The 20460-nt window shown below is 43.8% G+C and overlaps 1 protein-coding gene across 5 annotated transcripts in view; it reads right to left on the reverse strand.

The window, feature by feature from the left end:
• Window positions 1-20460, reverse strand: part of ak9 (adenylate kinase 9) — a 455773-nt gene that overhangs the window by 136780 nt on the left and 298533 nt on the right. For all 5 annotated transcript variants that reach the window (XM_068027233.1, XM_068027231.1, XM_068027230.1 and 2 more), the window contains 2 exons: window positions 15986-16054; window positions 7385-7594 (listed from right to left, as the gene is read on the reverse strand). In XM_068027233.1, coding sequence (XP_067883334.1) covers window positions 7385-7594; window positions 15986-16054 — 279 coding nt within the window. The remainder of the gene's footprint in view (window positions 1-7384; window positions 7595-15985; window positions 16055-20460) is intronic.

Here is a 20460-nt window from a genome sequence, read left to right on the forward strand (position 1 = left end):
ATCCATGCTGGCTGTCCCTGATTAACTGAAATTTTTCTAGGTGTTCAGTCACCCTATCTTTGATTATAGACTCCAGCAACTTGCCCACCACCGATGTCAGGCTAACTGGTCTGTAATTTCCTTGGTTCCCCCTTTCATCCTTCTTAAAAAGTGGAGTGACATGTGCAACTTTCCAATCCAGAGGGACCACTCCTGAATCTAGGGAACTCTGAAAGACTATAGTTAGGGCACCTACAATATGGTCCCCTACTTCCTTTAACACCCTTGGATGGAAACCGCCAGGTCCTGGGGATTTCTCCAAGGTTCAAGGTCCCTCCGTTCCTCTACACTTCCCAGTATTTTCCCATTAATTGTGTATTCCTTTGCCTTGTTTGACCTCCCCAAATGCATCACCTCACACTTCTCCGGGTTGAATTCCATTTGCCACTTTTTTGCCCATCTGACCAGATCATCAATACTTCCTGCAACCTACAGCTATCCTCCTCGCTATCTATGACAAGGCCAATCTTTGTGTTGTCTGCAAACTTCTTGAGCATGCCCCCTACATTTACGTCCAAATTTTTAGTATATACAGGCGGCACAGTGGCGCAATGGTTAGCACCACAGCCTCACAGCTCCAGTGACCCAGGTTCGATTCTGGGTACTGCCTGTGCGGAGTTTGCAAGTTCTTCCTGTGTCCGTGTGGGTTTTCGCCGGGTGCTCTGATTTCCTCCCACAGCCAAAGACCTGCAGGTTGATAGGTAAATTGGCCATTATAAATTGCCCCTAGTATAGGTAGGGGAATTGAGGGAAGGTGGGGATGTGGTAGGAATATGGGATTAATGTAGGATTAGTATAAATGGGTGGTTGATGTTCGGCACAGACTCGGTGGGCCGAAGGGCCTGTTTCAGTGCTGTATCGCTAAATAAATAAGTACCACAAAAAGCAGGGTACCCAGTACTGAGCCCTGCGGAACACCACTGGAAACAGCCCTCCAGTTGCGAAAACACCAGTCATCAATTACCCTTTGTTTCCTGCCACTGAGCCAATTTTGTATCCACCTTGCTGCATTTTCCTGGATCCCATGGGATTTTATTTTTTTAACCAGTCTGCCATGTGGGACCTTGTCAAAAGCCTTGCTAAAATCCATGTAGACCACATCAACTGCACTACCCTCATCTATCTTCCTTGTTACTTCTTTAACAAATTCGATCAAGTTGGTCAAACAAGATCTTCCCTCAACAAATCCATGCTGACTCCTTGATTAATGTGTGCCTTTCTAAGTGACAGTTTAACCTATCTCTCAGAAAAGGTTCCAATAATTTGCCCACTCCTGAGGTTAGACTGACTGGCCTGTAATTATTCGGTCTGTCCCTCGCTCCCTTTTTAAACAGAGGTACAACGTTAGCACTTCTCCAATCCTCCAGCACCACACCTGTATCCAGTGAGGACTGAAAAATGATAGTCAAATCTTCTGCTATTTCCTCTCTGGCTTCTTTTAACAGCCTGGGATACATTTCATCTGGCCCTGGTGATTTATCAACTTTCAAGAATTCTAGTCCCATTAATACTTCCTCTCTCCCTATGTTTATCACATCCAATACTTCACACTCCTCCTCAACTACAATATCTGCATCATCCCCCTCTTTTGTGAAGACAGATGCAAAGTATTCATTAAGAACCATACCAACATCTTCCGCCCCTACACATAGGTTACCTTTTTGCTCTTTTATGGGCCGTACACTCTCCTTAGTTATCCTCTTATTCTTAATATATTGATAAGACATCTTTGAGTTCACCTTGATTTTGCTTGCCAATATTCTTTCATGCCCTCTCTTTGCTTTCCTAATTTTCTTTTTGATTTCACCCCTCCACGTTCTATACTCCTCTCGGCTTTCTGTAGTATTGAGTTCTCAGTTTCAGACATAAGCTTTCCTTTTCTGCCTTCTCTTACCCTGTAAGCTCCTAGACACCCATGGGGCTCTAGATTTGGCTGTCTCACCCTTTTTCTTTGTGGGAACATGTTTACTCTGAACCCCTTGAATCTCCCCTTTGAATGCCTCCCACTCCTCTGACACTGATTTACTTTCAAGTAGCTGTTTCCAGTCCATTTTCGCTAAATCACTCCTCAGTTTAGTAATATTGGCCTTGTCCCAACTGAGAACTCTAACTCCTGTTCTATCTCTGTCCTTTTCCATAATTATGTTAAAACTGACTGAATTATGATCACTACCGCCAAAATGTTCTCCCACTGCCACTCCTTCTACCTGCCCATCTTCATTTCCTAAAACTACGTCTAAAACTGCACCCTCTCTTGTTGCACTTGCTACATACTGGGCAAAAAAGTTCTCCTGAATGCAACTCGAGAATTCTGCTCCCTCAATTCCTTTCACACTAAAACTATGCCAGTTAATATATCCTGGATGGTGTTGAACTTCTTGAGTGTTGTTGGAGCTGTATCCATCCAGGCAAGTGGAGAGTATTCATTTACTCTCCTGACTTGTGCCTTGTAGATGTTGGATAGACATTGGGGAATCAGAGGTGAGTTACTTGCTGCAGAATTCCCAGCCTCTGACCTACTCTTGTAGCCACAGTATTTATGCAGCTGGTTCAGTTCAGTTTCTGGTCAATGTAACCCCCAGGATGTTGATAGTGGATGATTCAGCAGTGGTAATGCCATTGAATGTCAAGGGGAGATGTTTAGATTCTCTCTTGTTTGAGATGGTCATTGCCTGGCACTTGTGTGGCGTGAATGTTACTTGCCACTTATCAGCCCAAGCCTGGATGTTGTCCAGATCTTGCTGCATCTGGACACAGGCTGATTCTGTATCTGAGCAGTCGTGATTGGTACTGAACATTGTGCAATCATCAGTGAACATCTCCACTTCTGACCTTATGATGGAAGGAAGGTTATTAATGAAGCAGCTGAAGATGGTTGGACCTAGGACACTACCCTGAGGAACTCTTGCAGTGATTTCCTGGGACTGAGGTGATTGCCCTCCAGCAACCACAACCATCTTCCTTTGTGGTAGGTATGATTCCCATTGACTCCAGTTTTGCTAGGGCTCCTTGATGCCATAGTCTGTCAAATGCTGCTTTGTTGTCAAGGGCAGTCACTCTCACCTCACCTCTGGAGTTCAGCTCTTTTGTCCATGTTTGGACAAAGGCTGTAATGAGCTCAGCAGCTCAGTCTGGCAGAACCCAAACTGAGCGTCAGTGAGCAGATTATCTATTATTGCTGAGCAAGTGCCACTTGATAGCAATATCGATGACCCCTTCCATCACTTTGCTGATGATTGAAAGTAGACTGATAGGGCAGTAATTGGCCAGGCGGATTTATCCTGCTTTTTATGTACTGGACATACTTGGGCAATTTTCCACATTGCCGGGTAGATGCCAGTGTGGTAGACGTACTGGAACAGCTTGGCTAGGGGCGCAGCTAGTTCTGGAGCATGTCTTCAGTACTATTGCCGGAATATTGTCAGGGTCCATAGCCTTTGCAGTATCCAATGTCTTCAGCTGTTTCTTGATGTCACGTGGAGTGAATCAAATTGGCTGAAAACTGGCATCTGTGAAGCTGGGGACCTCAGGAGGAGGCCGAGATGGATCATCCACTCGGCACTTCTGACTGAAGATGGATGCAAATGCTTCAGCCTTGTCTTTTGTACTGATGTTCTGGGCTCCACCATCATTGAGGATGGGGATATTTGTGGAGGCTCCTCATCCTGTAAGTTGTTTAATTGTCCACCACCATTCACGACTGGATTTGGCAGGACTGCAGAGCTTAGATCTAATCTGTTGGTTGAGGGCTCACTTAGCCCTGTCTATTGCATGCTGTTTCTGCTGTTTGGCATATAAGTAGTCCTGTATTGTGGCTTCACCAGGCTGACACCTCATCTTTAGGTATGCATGGTGTTGCTCCTGGCATTCCGTCCTGCACTCTTCATTGAACCATGAAGTTATTTCTTACAGTTTGTAAGCCAAACAAATCAATATCATGGGATAACTACACGCTCTCTTGCAGTTACCCTTACCCATGAAAAAACTGTTTCCTCCTAAATTACTGCTTTTAAAAAATGCTTCCATACATCTGTAATTAGAAAGAAATGGAAAAAGCATCATAACTTGCTGGTGAAGACAATGGTCATTTGCCCAGTGTAATGCAAGGAACATTTAAGGAAGCAATCTTGGTTGTTTCTCTAAAGTGCTTCCCTCTTGTACTGTTATGTACTAAGCTGTGGCTGCTAGCAGCAGCTGTGGTGCATTTGGTAGCGTTCTTACTTCGGAGTTATGAGGTTTTGGGTTCAAGCCCTACTCCAGGGTTTGAGCACAAAAATCAAAGCTGACACTCCAGTGTAGTGCTGTGGGAGTGCTGCATTGTCGCAGGGGCCATCTTTCAGATGAGACATTAGACCAAGACCCAATCTGTTTGCTTAGGTAAATGTAAAAGATCCTATGGCACTATTCCGAAGAAGAGCAGGGGAGTTATTATCCCCAGTATCCTGGCCAATATCTATCTTCAATCAACATCACAAAAACAGATTATCTGGTCATTATCACATTGCTGTTTGTGGGAGTTTGCTGTGTGCATATAGGCTGCTATATTTCCTGTATTATAACAGTAACAACACTTCAAAAAGTACTTCATTGGCTGTGAAGTACTTTGAGGTGTCCAGTGGTTGTGAAAGGTGCTATATAAATGAAAGTCTTTCTTTCTTTTCTATTACCGATCAATACCAGTGAACTTCTAGATGCCATCTAAGCTTGTGAATTGCAGGGTGGCTGGCTACTGACCGTCTTTGTGCCTCAAGGGACTGGTATGGGCATTATCTTTGGCAGTGACTGTCTGGGAAAGACCAATTGCAGGTTTCATCTCCAAAGCGGACGTGCAGGTCCTGCTACTGGTGGATATGGTCATTTGTCTGCATGCAGTGTCAAAAAGGATTGAACCAACTGCTAAGCTTGACAGCAGAGCAGACTTACACATGGTACTGGAAGTGAATAATGCCTCCCCCAATCATGAGTGGCCAGTGCATCTTTCTTGGAATACCCTGGGAGTATTTCCTGCTCACACTAGATTCCTGATCTGCCATGCAGTATACCTTTGCAGAATCAGAATCCTCTCTCAAACTGGAGGAAACAAATTTGAACATTTTTGTAGCTAAGATAGTATTCCACTAAATGGTCAACCTGCTTCATGAGTTTCGAGAAGGCAATGTGCTTCTGAAAGTCATCTGACAATGGAGACTGAGTTAACAGGTATTTTCTGCATTCCTCTCTCACTCTGAAAGATCCATGATATTTAGTGCAAATTTGGAAACCTTTTAAAAAAGGATGAAAGTGAACTGACCAGGCCAAACAATTCATGAGAGTTGCAGTAAGCTGATGCAAGAAGCATCATTAGTTACAGGACAAAATTATAAATGACCAAACAAACATTTACCCTGAAAGCAATTACGCTTTATACCACTTTATACTGCAGAGAAATGAACCAGAGTGAGCTAGGGAAACAATTAACAATGTATTAGAAAGAATCCTGGTACAGTTAGACAAACTCTGATGAGGCCAGTAAAAATCAAAGGGCGCACGTCATGCCGAAGATGGCACAACCAAGGTGGCAATTGAATTTCATGAAGATTTTTAATCTTCATCTTTCTCCTTACGTAGATTTAACAAATGAGTAAGATTCAGATAATTTTTGATCAGGATACCCTAAAGTGCTTCACAGCCAATGAAGTATTTCTGAAGTGTAGTCAGTGCTATTTTGTAAGCAAACGTGATAAAAGAAGCCAAATGAGCTGGGCATGTTGCTCGAAGAAATGATAACAGGTGGATGAAAAGGCTAATGAGGTGGCAGCCAAGAACAGGAAAAATTAGAAGGGGGAGACTGAGAAGAAGATGGAGAGATGACATAATGTCATACTTAGGAACTACAGGGGTGAGAACAACAAGATAGAGAGATAAATGAAAAAGGGGTGACGAGGGTAACATCCTACAATGGATGAACACAGCCTAAACGATGATGATGATGATGAAACGTGGCTGTCAATTTGTTCCCAGCAAGATCCCACAAACAGCAATGAGATAATGATTAGTTAATTTGTTTTTGATGATATTGGTTGAGGGATAAATGTCGATTAGGATGAATAGTACCATGAAATATTTTAATTACAATTGAAACTGAGTCTCAGTTGCAACCAAAAGACAGCTCCTTGACAATGCAGCATTCATTTAAAACTACACTAAATTTCCATTCTAGATTATGTCCTAGAGTGGGGTTTGAGCCCACAGCTCAGAATCAGAGGCGAGACTGCTGCGACTGAGCCAGGGCTGACACCTCATCTTGTAATCTTGTTTATTGTAAAAATTGCTAATATGAACAGTCCTGCCTTTCACTATTTCAGCATAGAAGGCAGTGAGAAACTGAAATTATAAAACAAAGTGGTTATAACGAAATTATACTTAGCACAGAAATCTGGCTTTCATCTTAAAACACAGCTGCATAGGGTTATCTATTGCATATGAACATGTATACAAAAGCCTGCTTCATCAATGTACAGTGCAATCATGTACACCATTTACCCAACCTTTTAACCATACAATTTCCTGAGACAGACAAATAACTACCAAATCCCTTTCCGACTCTCTAAGGTTTCATGAAGATTGCGATAGGCCATTACCAGTCACCATCCCAGCTACCTAACAAATTAGCTTCTATTAATGGAAGTGCCATCTTCATCTAGGAACTTGCCTCTTAAATGACACAATACATCCAATATCTACCGCAGATCTTGGTATTCTGTTCCAGAGGATAATGATACTCCATAAAAAGAAATACTTCATCGAACTTAACTCTTCTAATAATAGAATTCTATATGCCTGCCCTTCAGTTTTATCATTTTAGCATCTCAAATAACGCGGATAACTTTCAGTATTATTGCAGGGTGAAAAACAGGTGATAGCAACCTGACAGCTCATTTTACAATTTTATAAGGGACTGGTTGCTGGGTTGCTATCACTGTCTAATATGCATTTACACATTCAGATGAAAATCCTTTGTTTGCTATTTTTTACATTAACTGTGAAGCAACATGAGAATATTCCAACAGTAAAGGTGCCTTTAAATTAAAGTTGTTAGATTATTCCATTTATATTTAATTATATAGTAAGGAGAATCTCATTAAACTTTCCATGATTTTGACCTTATAACTATATGATAGAGATATTGTCCTTGAAGGTCTACGAAAATACATACTTATAGCTATGTAATTAATTAATGCTTTCATCATAGCTGCGATATAATCTAGCAGTTATAATTATTCATATGTGAAAGACAGATGTTTTAGGTAAAAATTGCCTCATTAGAATAAAGGATGTAAACACTATTTCAGTGGTATATATGTACCCGAACTGCATCTATCCTCTCCTGATCTGTGTCATACTTTTCTACAATTTCAGTTTTCATCCGGTCAATGGCATCATTCACATCTTCATCCTCTTCATCTACTTCTTCCTCCTCTACTATAAACTCATCTGCTAATATATCCTCAATGTTCTCCTCATCTTCATCGTCACTTGCATCGCTTTCATCTGAGGCTAGTTCCAATTTATTCGCCTACAAAATAAGTACATAAACATTATAACTCAGTGGTACATGGGAAGTATATTCTACTAATAAACACTTTAGAATCTGTATAAGTAAACAAATGTAGAGTTTATGCTTGGTTTCTATGACTGTGCTAATCACAATGGTTATTCGGGATCAATCAGATCTAACAAGCACATTGCAGAACAAATACAGAAAGTAGCCATTACACAGTCACAATAACTGAAAGTTCAGTAAGTTGCAATAATTCTATCCATTTAAAAGTTCTCAATGAAAATTTAACTAAGTGAGTGGAAATGAATATAAACATTTAAAAATTCAGTTCTAACTGTGCTGAAGTCTTGGGCTTCGAAAGACACCCTGATACTCGGTTTATGAGCAGACAGAGCCAAATGTGCCATGTACAAAGTTGATTTAATTCCAAAAATGTGCTGCATGATTAGAACAAGTCAACATGGTTTTACAAAAGGGAAATCCTGTTTGACAAATTTATTAGAGATTTTTGAGGATGTAACTAGGGGGGTACATAAAGGGGAACCAGTAGATGTAGTATACCTGGATTTCCAAAAAGCATTTGATAAGGTGCCACAAAAAATGTTAACAGGAAAGATAAGGGCTCATGGAGTTGGGGGTAATATATTAGCATGGATAAAGGATTGGTTAATGGGCTGGAAGCAACGAGTGGACATAAATGGGGCATTTTCAAGTTGGCAGGCAGTAAATAGTGGAGTGCCGCAAGGATCAGTGCTGGGGCCTCAGCTATTTACAATCTATACTAATGAAGAGATAGAGAGTATTGTATCTAAGTTTGCTGATGATACAAAGGTAGGTGGAAAGGTAAGCTGTGGGGAGGACACAGAGGCTGCAAAGAGATACAGACAGGTTAAGAGAGTGGGCAACAATATGGAGTATAATGTATGGAAGTGTGAAGTTATTCACTTTGGTTGTAGGAATAGAAAAGCAGAATTTTTTTTTAAAAGGTGTGAAACTTGTGTCGATGTTCAAAGAAACTGGGTATACTTGTACAAGGAACACAGGAAGTTAACATGCAAGCAATTAGGAAGGCAAATGCCATGTTGGCCTTTATTGCAAGGGGATTGGAGTACAGGAATCAGAAAGTATTGCCACAATTGTACAGGGTTTTGGTGAGACCACATCTGGAGTGCAGTTTTGGTCTCCACATTCACAGAATCACAGAATAATACAGTGCAGAAGAGGCCCTTCGGCCCATCGAGTCTGCACCGATGCCTTAAAACACCTAATCCCATTTGCCAGCACTTGGCCCATAGCCTTGAATGTTATGACGTGCCAAGTGCTCATCCAGGTACTTTTTAAAGGATGTGAGGCAACCCGCCTCTACCACCCTCTCAGGCAGGGCATTCCAGACCATCACCACCCTCTGGGTAAAAAAGTTCTTCCTCAAATCCCCCTTAAACCTCCCGCCCCTCAGCTTAAACTTGTCACCCCTCGTAACTGACCCTTCAACTAAGGGGAACAGCTGCTCCCTATCCACCCTGTCCATGCCCCTCATAATCTTGTACACCTCGATCAGGTCACCCCTCAGTCTTCTCTGCTCCAGCGAAAACAACCCAAGTCTATCCAACCTCTCTTCATAGCTTAAATGTTCCATCCCAGGCAACATCCTGGTGAATCGCTTCTGCACCCCCTCCAATGCAATCACATCCTTCCTATAATGTGGCGACCAGAATTGCACACAGTACTCCAGCTGTGGCCTCACCAAAGTTCTGTACAACTCCAACATGACCTCCCTGCTTTTGTAATCTATGCCTCGATTGATAAAGGCAAGTGTCCCATATGCCTTTTTCACCACCCTATTAACCTGCCCTTCTGCCTTCAGAGATCTATGGACAAACACGCCAAGGTCCTTTTGTTCCTCAGAACTTCCCAGTGTCAGGCCATTCATTGAATGCTTCCGTGTCACATTACTCCTTCCAAAGTGTATCACCTCACACTTTTTAGCATTAAATTCCATCTGCCACTTTTCTGCCCATTTGACCATCCCGTCTATATCTTCCTGTAACCTAAGACACTCCACCTCACTGTTAACCACTCGGCCAATCTTTGTGTCATCCGCGAACTTACTGATCCTACCCCCCATATAGTCATCTATGTCATTTATATAAATGTCAAACAATAGGGGACCTAGCACAGATCCCTGTGGTACGCCACTGGACACTGGCTTCCAGTCACTAAAACAGCCGTCTGTCATCACTCTCTGTCTCCCACAGCGAAGCCAATTTTGAATCCACCTTATCAAGTTACCTTGTATCCCATGTGCATTTGCCTTCTTGATAAGTCTCACATGTGGGACTTTGTCAAAGGCTTTGCTGAAATCCATGTAAACTACATCAACTGCACTACCCTCATCTACATACCTGGTCACATGCTCAAAAAATTCAATCAAATTTGTTAGGCATGACCTCCCTCTGACAAAGCTATGCTGACTATTCCTAATCAAATTTTGCCTCTCCAAGTGGAGATAGATACCCTCCTTCAGAATTTTCTCCAATAATTTCCCTACCACTGACGTGAGACTCACTGGTCTGTAGTTCCCTGGCTTATCTCTACAACCTTTCTTAAATAGTGGGACCACATTAGCTGTTCTCCAGTCCTCTGGCACCTCCCCCATGGCCAGAGAGGCATTAAAAATTAGGGTCAGAGCCCCTGCAATCTCCACCCTCGCCTCCCACAGCATCCTGGGACACAAATCGTCTGGACCTGGAGATTTGTCCACTTTTATGCCTTCCAAAAGCTCCAATACCTTGTCACTCCCTATGACAATTTGCTCAAGAACCTCACAGACTCTCTCTCTAAGTTCCATATCTACATCCTCATTCTCTTGGGTGAAGACAGATGTGAAGTATTCGTTCAACACCCTACCAATGTCCTCTGGCTCCACCCACAAATTTCCCCCTTGGTCCCTAATGGGTCCTACTCTTTCCCTGGTTATCCTCTTCCCATTGATATACTTACAGAATATCTTGGGATTTTCCCTACTTTTACCAGCCAGCGCTTTCTCATATCCTCTCTTTGCTCTCCTAATTGCTTTCTTAAGCACCATCCTACACTTTCTGTACTCCACCAATGCTTCCATTGATTTGCTCTCCTTGTATTTGCTAAAAGCCTCTCTTTTCCTTCTCATCGTACCCTGAATGTTTCTGGTCATCCATGGTTCTCTGGGCTTGTTGTTCCTACCTATTACCCGAGAGGGAACATGTTGGGCCTGTACCCTCCCCATTTTCTTTTTGAATGCCCCCTACTGCTCTTCTGTAGATTTCCCGACAAGTAATTCTTTCCAGTCTACCATGGCCAGATCCTGCCTTATTTTACTAAAATTTGCTCTCCCCCAATCCAAAACCTTCTTTTGCAACTTGTCTATTTCTTTCTCCATAACAAGCTTAAATTGGACCATGTTATGGTCGCTATCACCAAAATGGTCCCCCACCAACACATCAACCACCTGCCCGGCTTCATTCCCCAGAATTAGGTCCAGCACTGCACCCTCCCTTGTTGGATCCTCTACATATTGAGCTAAAAAGTTCTCCTGTATACATTTTAAGAACTCCACTCCATCTAAGCCCTTAACATGATGACTATCCAAATTAATGTTGGGAAAGTTGAAATCACCTAATATAATTACCCTATTATTATTTTTACACCCCTCTGTGAATTGTGCACATATTTGCTCCTCAATTTCCCGCTGACTATCTGGGGGTCTATAATAAACACCTAGCAATGTGGCTGTCCCTTTTTTATTCCTAAACTCTACCCATAAAGCTTCATTTGATGCCCCTCCAAGATATCATCTCTCCTTACTGCAGTAACTGACTCCTTAACTAATATTGCAATGCCCCCTCCTCTTTTACCCCCTTCTCTGTCTTGCCTGAAGATTCTATATCCCGGGATATTGAGCTGCCAGTCCTGCCCCTCCCTTAACCATGTCTCCGTGATGGCTACTATATCACAATTCCACATGTCAATCCTTGCCCTTAACTCATCCATTTTACCTGCAATACTCCTGGCATTAAAGTAGAGGCCTTCCATCCTGGTCTTACTCCCTTGAAACTTACTTCCACTGTATTCCCTCTGACTTGTTCGCTTTCCTGTGTTTAGCTGTGTCCCTATTCTGCTAGGAGTCTGCATCCCCTCCCCCTGCCAAATTAGTTTAAACTCTTCCTAACAGCACTAGCAAACCCGCCAGCAAGGATGTTAGCCCCCCTCTGGTTCAGATGTAGACCGTCCCGCTTGTACAGGTCCCACCTTCCCCAGAAACGGTCCCAGTGGTTCAGGAATCTAAAACCCTCCCTCCTGCTCCAACTCTTAAGCCATGCATTCATCTGTGCTTTTCTCCTATTTCTATACTCGCTAGCACGTGGCACTGGGAGTAATCCAGAGATTACAACCCGAGAGGTCCTGCTTTTTAGTCTGCTGCCTAACTCCCTGAATTCTTGATGCAAGACCTCATCCCTCTTTCTACCTATGTCATTGGTACCAACATGTACCATGACCTGTCTCATCACCCTCCCCATTCAGGATGCCCTGCAGCCATTCAGTGACATCCTGGACCCTGGCACCAGGGAGGCAACACACCATCCTGGAGTCACGTTGACGGCCACAGTAGCGCCTATCTGTTCCCCTGACTATAGAATCCCCTATTACTATTGCTCTTCCTCTCTTTCCCTCTTCCTGTGCAGACAGGCTGCTTGTGGTGCCAGAAGCTTGGCTCTGTCTGCACTCCCTGGAGGAACCAGCCTCATCAGCCTCCAAAATGGAATACCGATTTGTAAGCGGGACCCCAGGGGACTCCTGAACTACCTGCCTGTTTCTCTTGGACTGCCTGGTGGTCACCCATTGCCTTCCTTCCTCAAGTCCCTTCAGCTGCGGTGTGACCACCTCTCTATATGTGCTATCCACAATGCTCTCAGACTCGCGGATGCTCCACAGTGTTTCCAGCCGCCGTTCCAGCTCTGAAACCCGAGATTCCAGGAGCTGCAGCTGGACACACTTCCTGCACACATGCTGGTCCCGGGGACTGGAAATGCTCCTGGATTCCCACATGCAGCAAGAGGAGCAAACCTTTAAGCTCTCCTGCCATGACTAAACCCTTTAAATTTAAAACTTTAGAAGACTATTATAATTTTTTTTTAAAACCACTGTCTTGCTAAAACAATGACTTATAATTCAATCCAGTTTGAAAAATACCCACCAGGACTTACTCACCAGTCAGCTGTGCTCTTTGCAAACTCTCGGCTCCCCTCACTCTGAGGACAGGGAGGAAATGAAAGGAGCTCCTCGCTCCCTCCTCACCGAACTTCCTCACTCACAAAACTTCCACTTTAGCACTCTAATACAACCCAAGTCAGCACTCCAGTGGTAGGAAAGGATATACATGCATTGGAGGCAGTACAGTGAAGAAGGTTCACTAGATTGGTCCTTGGGATGAGGGGGCTGTCCTATGATAATAGGCTAAGTAAATTGGACCTGTATTCTCTGGAGTTTAGAAGAATGAGAAGGGATCTCATTGAAACCTACAAGATTCTAAAGGGGCTGGTTAGGGTAGACACAGAGATTATTTCTGCTGGTCGGGGAATCTAGAACATGGGGGCAAAGTCTCAGGATAAGGGGCCGATCATTTAGGACTGAGATGAGGAGAAATTACTTCACTCAAAGGGTTGTGAATCCTTGGACTTTTCTACCCCAGAGGGTTGTGGATACTCCATCGTTGAATACATTTAAGGCTCAGATAGACAGATTTTTAGTCTCTCAGGAAATCAAGAGATATGGCGAGCGGGCGAGAGAGTGGAGTTTATCAGCCATGATCGTTTTGGTCTGGAGGGCATTAGCTATGAGGAGAGGTTGGAAAAACTCGGATTGTTTTCACTGGAACGACGGAGGTGGAGGGGCGACATGATAGAGGTTTACAAAGTTATGAGCGGCATGGACAGAGTGGATAGTCAGAAGCTTTTTCCCAGGGTGGAAGAGTCAGTTACTAGGGGACATAGGCTTAAGGTGCGAGGGGCAAAGTTTAGAGCGGATGTGCGAGGCAAGTTTTTTACACAGAGGGTGGTGAGTGCCTGGAACTTGCTGTCAGGGGAGGTGGTGGAAGCAGATACGATAGCGACGTTTAAGAGACATCTTGACAAATATATGAATAGGAAGGGAATAGAGGGATATGGGCCCCGGAAGTGCAGAAGGTGTTAGTTTAGGCAGGCATAAAGATCAGCGCAGGCTTGGAGGGCCGAATGGCCTGTTCCTGTGCTGTACTGTTCTTTGTTCTTTGAATGGCGGAACAGGCTCAATGGAATGTATGGTCTACTCCTGATCCTATTTCTTGTGTTCTTGTGCTTTTAATTTAATTTGTAAGCAGTATCATAGGAAATCAACCAATAAAGAATAAAATACACAAGACATAAAATGGATAAAGAATAAATTCCACAGGACTGTGTCATGCATACGGGAAGTGTGATGATACAACAATCATGGACTAACTTTGGAGAGTTATGAAAAATGGACTTTGTTTTTAAAAAATCAAATTTGTTTTAAAAAGTGAACAATGGTACAAAATGGTGGCCAACGTAAAAGGGTTTGGCCTTTTGTGCATTCAAACTGTCTGACAAAGACAAAGGATGAATCTTTAAAGCTAAAAGGTGTCAATGGAACCCATCCTACACCTATGCTAAAACATTCATGAAATGAAAGTCTTCTTCCGAAACAAAGGAGGTGTGACGTAACACATCCTGGGCCATTGTGCAATCATCATGAGGAAGAGATGAGAATGTCTCCAACCAGGACGTCAGAGGTGACACAATTTTACCTTAAGGCTGCGTTTGCTGACAATGCAACCACTAGGTGGCGTAGTACTGGCACATGCGCAAATATAGCCTCATCCACTGAAACATCACTGTCTGCAGCATCTCAGGCAGCTGCCAGTAATAAAGATGTTGCTGCTCAATTTGTCACAAATAGATAATTGAACCCAAACACCCTCAATGGCTGTGATTGCCGCCTCCATCCCAGCCTCAACAGTTTATTTCCACTCCCTCCTGCCATCGTGCTTCTCTTCATTGCTCCCCCCACGCCCATCTGCTTGCCGCTGCACCGCTGCCTTCCCTCAGCCACTCGCTCCTGCCCTCGCCGCTTCCACCTCCTTGGCCACTCGCTCCCCGCCTTGCCGCTTCGACTGCTTGATCCCCGCTTCCCCCCTCCCTCCTCCACCCGCTGCTCACTCCAGGCTGCGCCACTTCCCCCACCTCGGTCATTCACTCCCACGTCGCCTTGTCACCTCAGCCGCTTGCTCCGCACCTTGCTGCTTTGGCAGCGCATTTCCCCTCCGCCCCCCAACCTCTGCCACTTTGTCAGGCGGTGAGGTGGGGAGCGAGTAATTGAAAGCGGCAATTGAAGCGGGGTTGGTGGGAGGGAGCAGGGTACTGTTGAGGGGAATTGAGACGGCAATCGAGGCTATTAAGGGGTGAGGACGTCATTGCGTGGTGACGTCAGCGCGAATACATGCATTTATACTGGTGTGCTGGCAAGTATTCGCATGCACTGCTGACGTTCGCAATCGGTCTTTGCATGCTCCACGTTGTCAGGAGTCACTCCGTTACCTTAAAAAGACAGCCAGAGAGAGAGACTCACCCAGAAGAGAAGCAATATCTAACAGCTTGCGTTCCAGCAAGCCAGAATGCACATGCCCTGCTGAAAAATCCAACATCTATGTTATACAGCACATAATTTATCATTGGCCGAGAACAAAATATGTGGAAGTTGTCTGTGTGCACAAACTGGTCTGTCTGACCCTCTCCATCATGCCTTCTGGTGGAAAGGGTATAAAAAAGCCATGAAGGAAACTAATTTTGCGATGCTGAATTTCTTTCACACTTCCATAAAATTTTTCTGCATTTCTCATAGTATTTTGTAATATTATTTTTACAGTAGTTCCTGCATTATAACATTCCCCTCGAAAACTCAGTGTGCCAGAACACTCACTGAAAGCATATATCTCACAGAAATTAGAAATAAGATGTACACCAATTGTAAACTGTAAAATCTTTTTTTATCATTATGGTTTTGTTTTGAATTCAATGTTTCAAATAAAACAAATATAACTGAATATATAGCTTAATCAATACTTCTGAAGTGTAGATAACATCACAACAGAAAATAAACGTGAGTGCTGAAAATCTGGATTAAAAACGGGCAATGCTGAAAATACCAAGCAGATCTGTTACCATCTGAAAGTGGAAAACAGAAATTAATATTTTGGTCTAAAGTTCTCAGGAAAGGTCTTCACCCAAAATGTTAACCAATCTTTCTGTTTCAGATGCTAATGAACCTACTGTGCATTTCCAGAATTTTGTTCTCATCACAACTCAATTTTACCTCTTTTTCCTTCTTTTTTTCAGCTCGCTCTGCCAAAAGTTCCTCTCTTCTTTTAGCAATTTGTTCATCCTAAAATGCAAGGCAATAATGAGTGGCTGGTTACCATATGGATTTCAAAAAGGTAGTTTAGCCAGAGTCAGTAATATGTTTTAAATCATTTTATATCTGGTCTCAAAATAACATTTTTAGAGATTCTGCCACAAGAAAAAAGCTAATCCTAAATGTTTAGAACATACATTTGTAAAGACTGCATACTTTTATTCACTGCATACTGTTACAACCAACTGCTCCAGTCAAAGCCACCAATCAAAATATACGATTCTGATTGTGGTGGGAGAAACGTACTGTTAATTCAATCCCGTCACTTCACAGATCGCCTAATGTATCATTTAAAACTTTCCAAATTAAAGAAAGACCCAACCAAATTGTACCATCTATTAACCCCCGAATGAGGCTAACCAAACCAGGTATCTTTAAATCAACAAATTAACTGTTTAATCAGAAAAACTAAATTCTTAAACACCATGAAGATATAAACAACATTTAAAACAGAAAAAATTCCAGTCCTTGCAAATTTACAGTCCAATGTTGCTTGAAGTCCTCACAGCCGTCCAATGGGGAAAAAAGGTTCTTCCACAGTAGAACAGTCCATAGTCTAATTCCAGCAGTATGTGATGCTTTCTTCCTTCAGCGAATTTCAACAATTAACGACTTGCAAACACTTTTTAAATTAATCAATTTGACTTTAGAGTTTTTGAAGGATAAAAGAGTGTCACAGTCTAACTTCCCTTCCTTCAGTTTAAATTACCAGAGATCTCTGTCTTGGCTTGACTTTTTAGAGTTTTGAGAGATAATAAGTAAACAGACAAAAATCCTATTCGTTCAGTTTAAATGGTTGAGAGCTCTTTTTTCAGATGCTAAACACCACAGCTGTCTGCTTATGTTCTCTGCCTGTTATGCCAGCCAAGAGCGACGTCTCAATTCATTCCATCTTCGCTGCCTTCGGAGAATACTTGGCATCAGGTGGCAGGACTATATCTCCAACACAGAAGTCCTTGAAGCGGCCAACATCCCCAGCTTATACACACTACTGAGTCAGCGGCGCTTGAGATGGCTTGGCCATGTGAGCCGCATGGAAGATGGCAGGATCCCCAAAGACACATTGTACAGCGAGCTCGCCACTGGTATCAGACCCACCGGCCGTCCATGTCTCCGTTATAAAGACGTCTGCAAACGCGACATGAAATCGTGTGACATTGATCACAAGTCGTGGGAGTCAGTTGCCAGCATTCGCCAGAGCTGGCGGGCAGCCATAAAGACAGGGCTAAATTGTGGCGAGTCGAAGAGACTTAGTAGTTGGCAGGAAAAAAGACAGAGGCGCAAGGGGAGAGCCAACTGTGCAACAGCCCCAACAAACAAATTTCTCTGCAGCACCTGTGGAAGAGCCTGTCACTCCAGAATTGGCCTTTATAGCCACTCCAGGCGCTGCTTCACAAACCACTGACCACCTCCAGGCGCGTATCCATTGTCTCTCGAGATAAGGAGGCCCAAAAGAAAGAATAATAAACTGTCTTCAACTAAAAAGCCACTTCAAAATTGAATTGTAACAAATGTATTGCATGATGCTCACTCCCAGTGGCTGTATCTATGGTAACGAGAATGCACCCTTTGAATCGCAGTCTCCAAATGGCTGCATCCAAGGCAATGAAAATACACCTTCCTATAGCTCCTGAGGCTTGCTGGTTCTTAAAGCAATACTGATCCTTTATAAGCCTTAAAGGCAAACTGCATATTTCCTGGAGAAAAAAAACTACAGGACCATGACAATACTTTTATTACAAGTACAGGAGTAAAGATGTCTTGCTGCAATTGTATAGAGCCTTGGTGAGACCACATCTGGAGTATTGTGTACAGTTTTGGTCTCCATACCTAAGGAAGGATATACCTGCTGCAGAGGGAGTGCAACGAAGGTTCACCAGACTGATCCCTGGGATGGCGGGATTGTCCTATGAGGAGAAATTGAAGAGACTGGGCATATGTTCTCTACAGAAGAATGAGAGATGGAGCTGGATTTTAAAGGCCCTCCGCCGCCGGGAATTGTGGCAGGGAGCAATAAAGATCGGTACGGCAGAGGCGCACCATCGACCTCAACGTCGGCAGGCCCTGTACCGATCTCAGCGGAGGTTGTGGTGAGGCTTCGTGGTGGCTGCTTCGCCGCTCAGCAATGGGACCCACATTAAAATATGTTGATGCCTACTTACTGTGCAGGCCGCAGCGATTCAGCCACCACGTTGCAATCTTTATTCTGGCAGCCGGCAATGCTGTGCCTTCGAATCCCCGTTTGGGGAAACGAGGTGTGACGCCTGTGGGGAGGGGGAAAAGGTGATTTTCTCTGTGCAGGATGGCTCGCCCGTCCCCTCCATGTCATTGCAGGGGGTGCGGTGGCGGGTGCCGAGGCCATGCAAATGAGCTGCCGTGTTTGAAATCGTGGTGGCTCCATGACGTGGCCCCGTGAGTGTGGGCCGCATTTTTTTTACGCCCACCACCTACTTCGGCTGCGAAGTCTTAAAATGCAGCCTGTGATCTCACTGAAACATACAAAATTCTTACAGGGCTCGACAGGGTAGATGCAGGAAGGATGTTTCCCCTGGCTGCAGAGCCGGTGGGGTGGGGGTTCAAGAACCAGGGACACAGTCTCAGAATAAGATGTAGGCCATTTAGGCCTGAGATGAAGAGGAATTTCTTCACTCAGAGGCTGGTGAATCTTTGGAATTCTCTACCCCAGAGGGCTGTGGAGGCTCAGTCACTGAGTATATTCAAGACAGAGATCGATAGATTTCTAGATGTTAAAGATATCAAGGGATATGGGGATAGTGCGGGATAATGGCATTGAGGTAGAAGTTCAGCCATGATCTAGTTGAATGGCGGAGCAGGCTCGAGGGGCTGAAAGGCCTTCTCCTGCTCCTATTTCCTATGTCCTGATGTTCACATGTTCAGTGGGAAAAAAGACCGATAAAGTCATACCTCTCAATGTACCAGACAATTGTGCAAAGAGAAAGAACTTGCATTTATGTAGCGCTTTTCACTTCTTCGGGATGGCTGAAGGTGCTTTTGAAGTGTAGTCCGTACTATGTAGGCCAAAATGACCATCATTTTTGTGCATAGCAATGTCCCAAAGTAGCAAATTTGATAAATGAGCAGATAATCTATTTTGTTTATTTTTGACTGGAGACAGAGCGAGCGAGAGAGAGAGGAGCACGGCGGCAGCGGAGATTTAAAATGCGCTGAAAGCCCAGAGTCGGAGACCGGAGACAGAGTGAGCAAGAGAGAGGAGCATGGCAGGAGCAGAGGTTTAAAATGCATGCCAAAAGCCCAGAGTTGGAAACGGGAGAGAGAGAGAGGAGCACAGCGGGAGCAGAGGTTTGAAAAGTGTGCCAAAAGCCCAGAGTCAGAGATCGGAGACAGAGCGTGCAAGAGAGAGAGGAGCATGGCAGGGGCGGAGGTTTAAAAAGCGCGCCAAAAGCCCAGAGTCGGAGACCGGAGAGAGAGAGAAGCACAGCGAGAGCAGAGAAGGGAACAATCGAAAAGTGACATCAGAGTGACGTCACAATCGGCAGTGAGAGCAGGGAAACAGAAAGCGGCCAGGGTGAATTTTTTTTTATTCGTTCATGGGATGTGGGCGTCGCTGGTTAGGCTGGCATTTATTGTCCATCCCTAATTGCCCTTGAACTGAGTGGCCATTTCAGAGGGCATTTTAAGAGTCAACCACATTGCTGTGGATCTGGAGCCACAAGTAAGCCAGACCAGGTAAGAGCGGCAGATTTCCTTCCCTAAAAGACATTAGTGAACTAGATGGGTTTTTTACAACAATCGACAATGGTTTCATGGTAACACTAGACTAGCTTTTTAATTCCAGATTTATTAATTGAAATCAAATTTCACCATCTGCCGTGGTGGAATTCAAACCCATGCCCCCAGAGCATTAGCCTGGGCCTCTGGGCTACCAGTCCAGTGACATTACCACTACGCCATCACCCACCACCCACCCCCCCATACAGGTATGCTTTTAATTTTAATTTAATTTAATTTAAATCAAACATAGCATCAAACATCACAGGCAAGCAGGTAGGTGATTGGTTTGGGAAGAAGCTACCTGTTTGGTGAGTATCTGCTAAGTGATTAAGGTCCATTCTAATCCGAACATTTAAAATGGTAAAGGAACTAGTGGAAAGCTTAATAAAATACGTATAAAAAAAGGAAAATAAAATAAATAATTGAATAATATAATGAAGTAGTTAATTAAAACACATTAAGGATGGCAAGACAGGTGTTGTGTCATGGCTGCAGCATGTGGGAGCTCCTGGATGCCAGTGTGATCCAGGGCAAACATGTCTACAGTAAGTGTTTGCAATTCGAAGTGCTTCGGCTCAGAGTCATTGAACTGGAGTCCGAGTTGCAGACACTCCGACACACCA

The sequence above is a fragment of the Heterodontus francisci genome, chromosome 3 (genome assembly GCF_036365525.1).
Source record: "Heterodontus francisci isolate sHetFra1 chromosome 3, sHetFra1.hap1, whole genome shotgun sequence".
NCBI lineage: Eukaryota > Metazoa > Chordata > Chondrichthyes > Heterodontiformes > Heterodontidae > Heterodontus > Heterodontus francisci.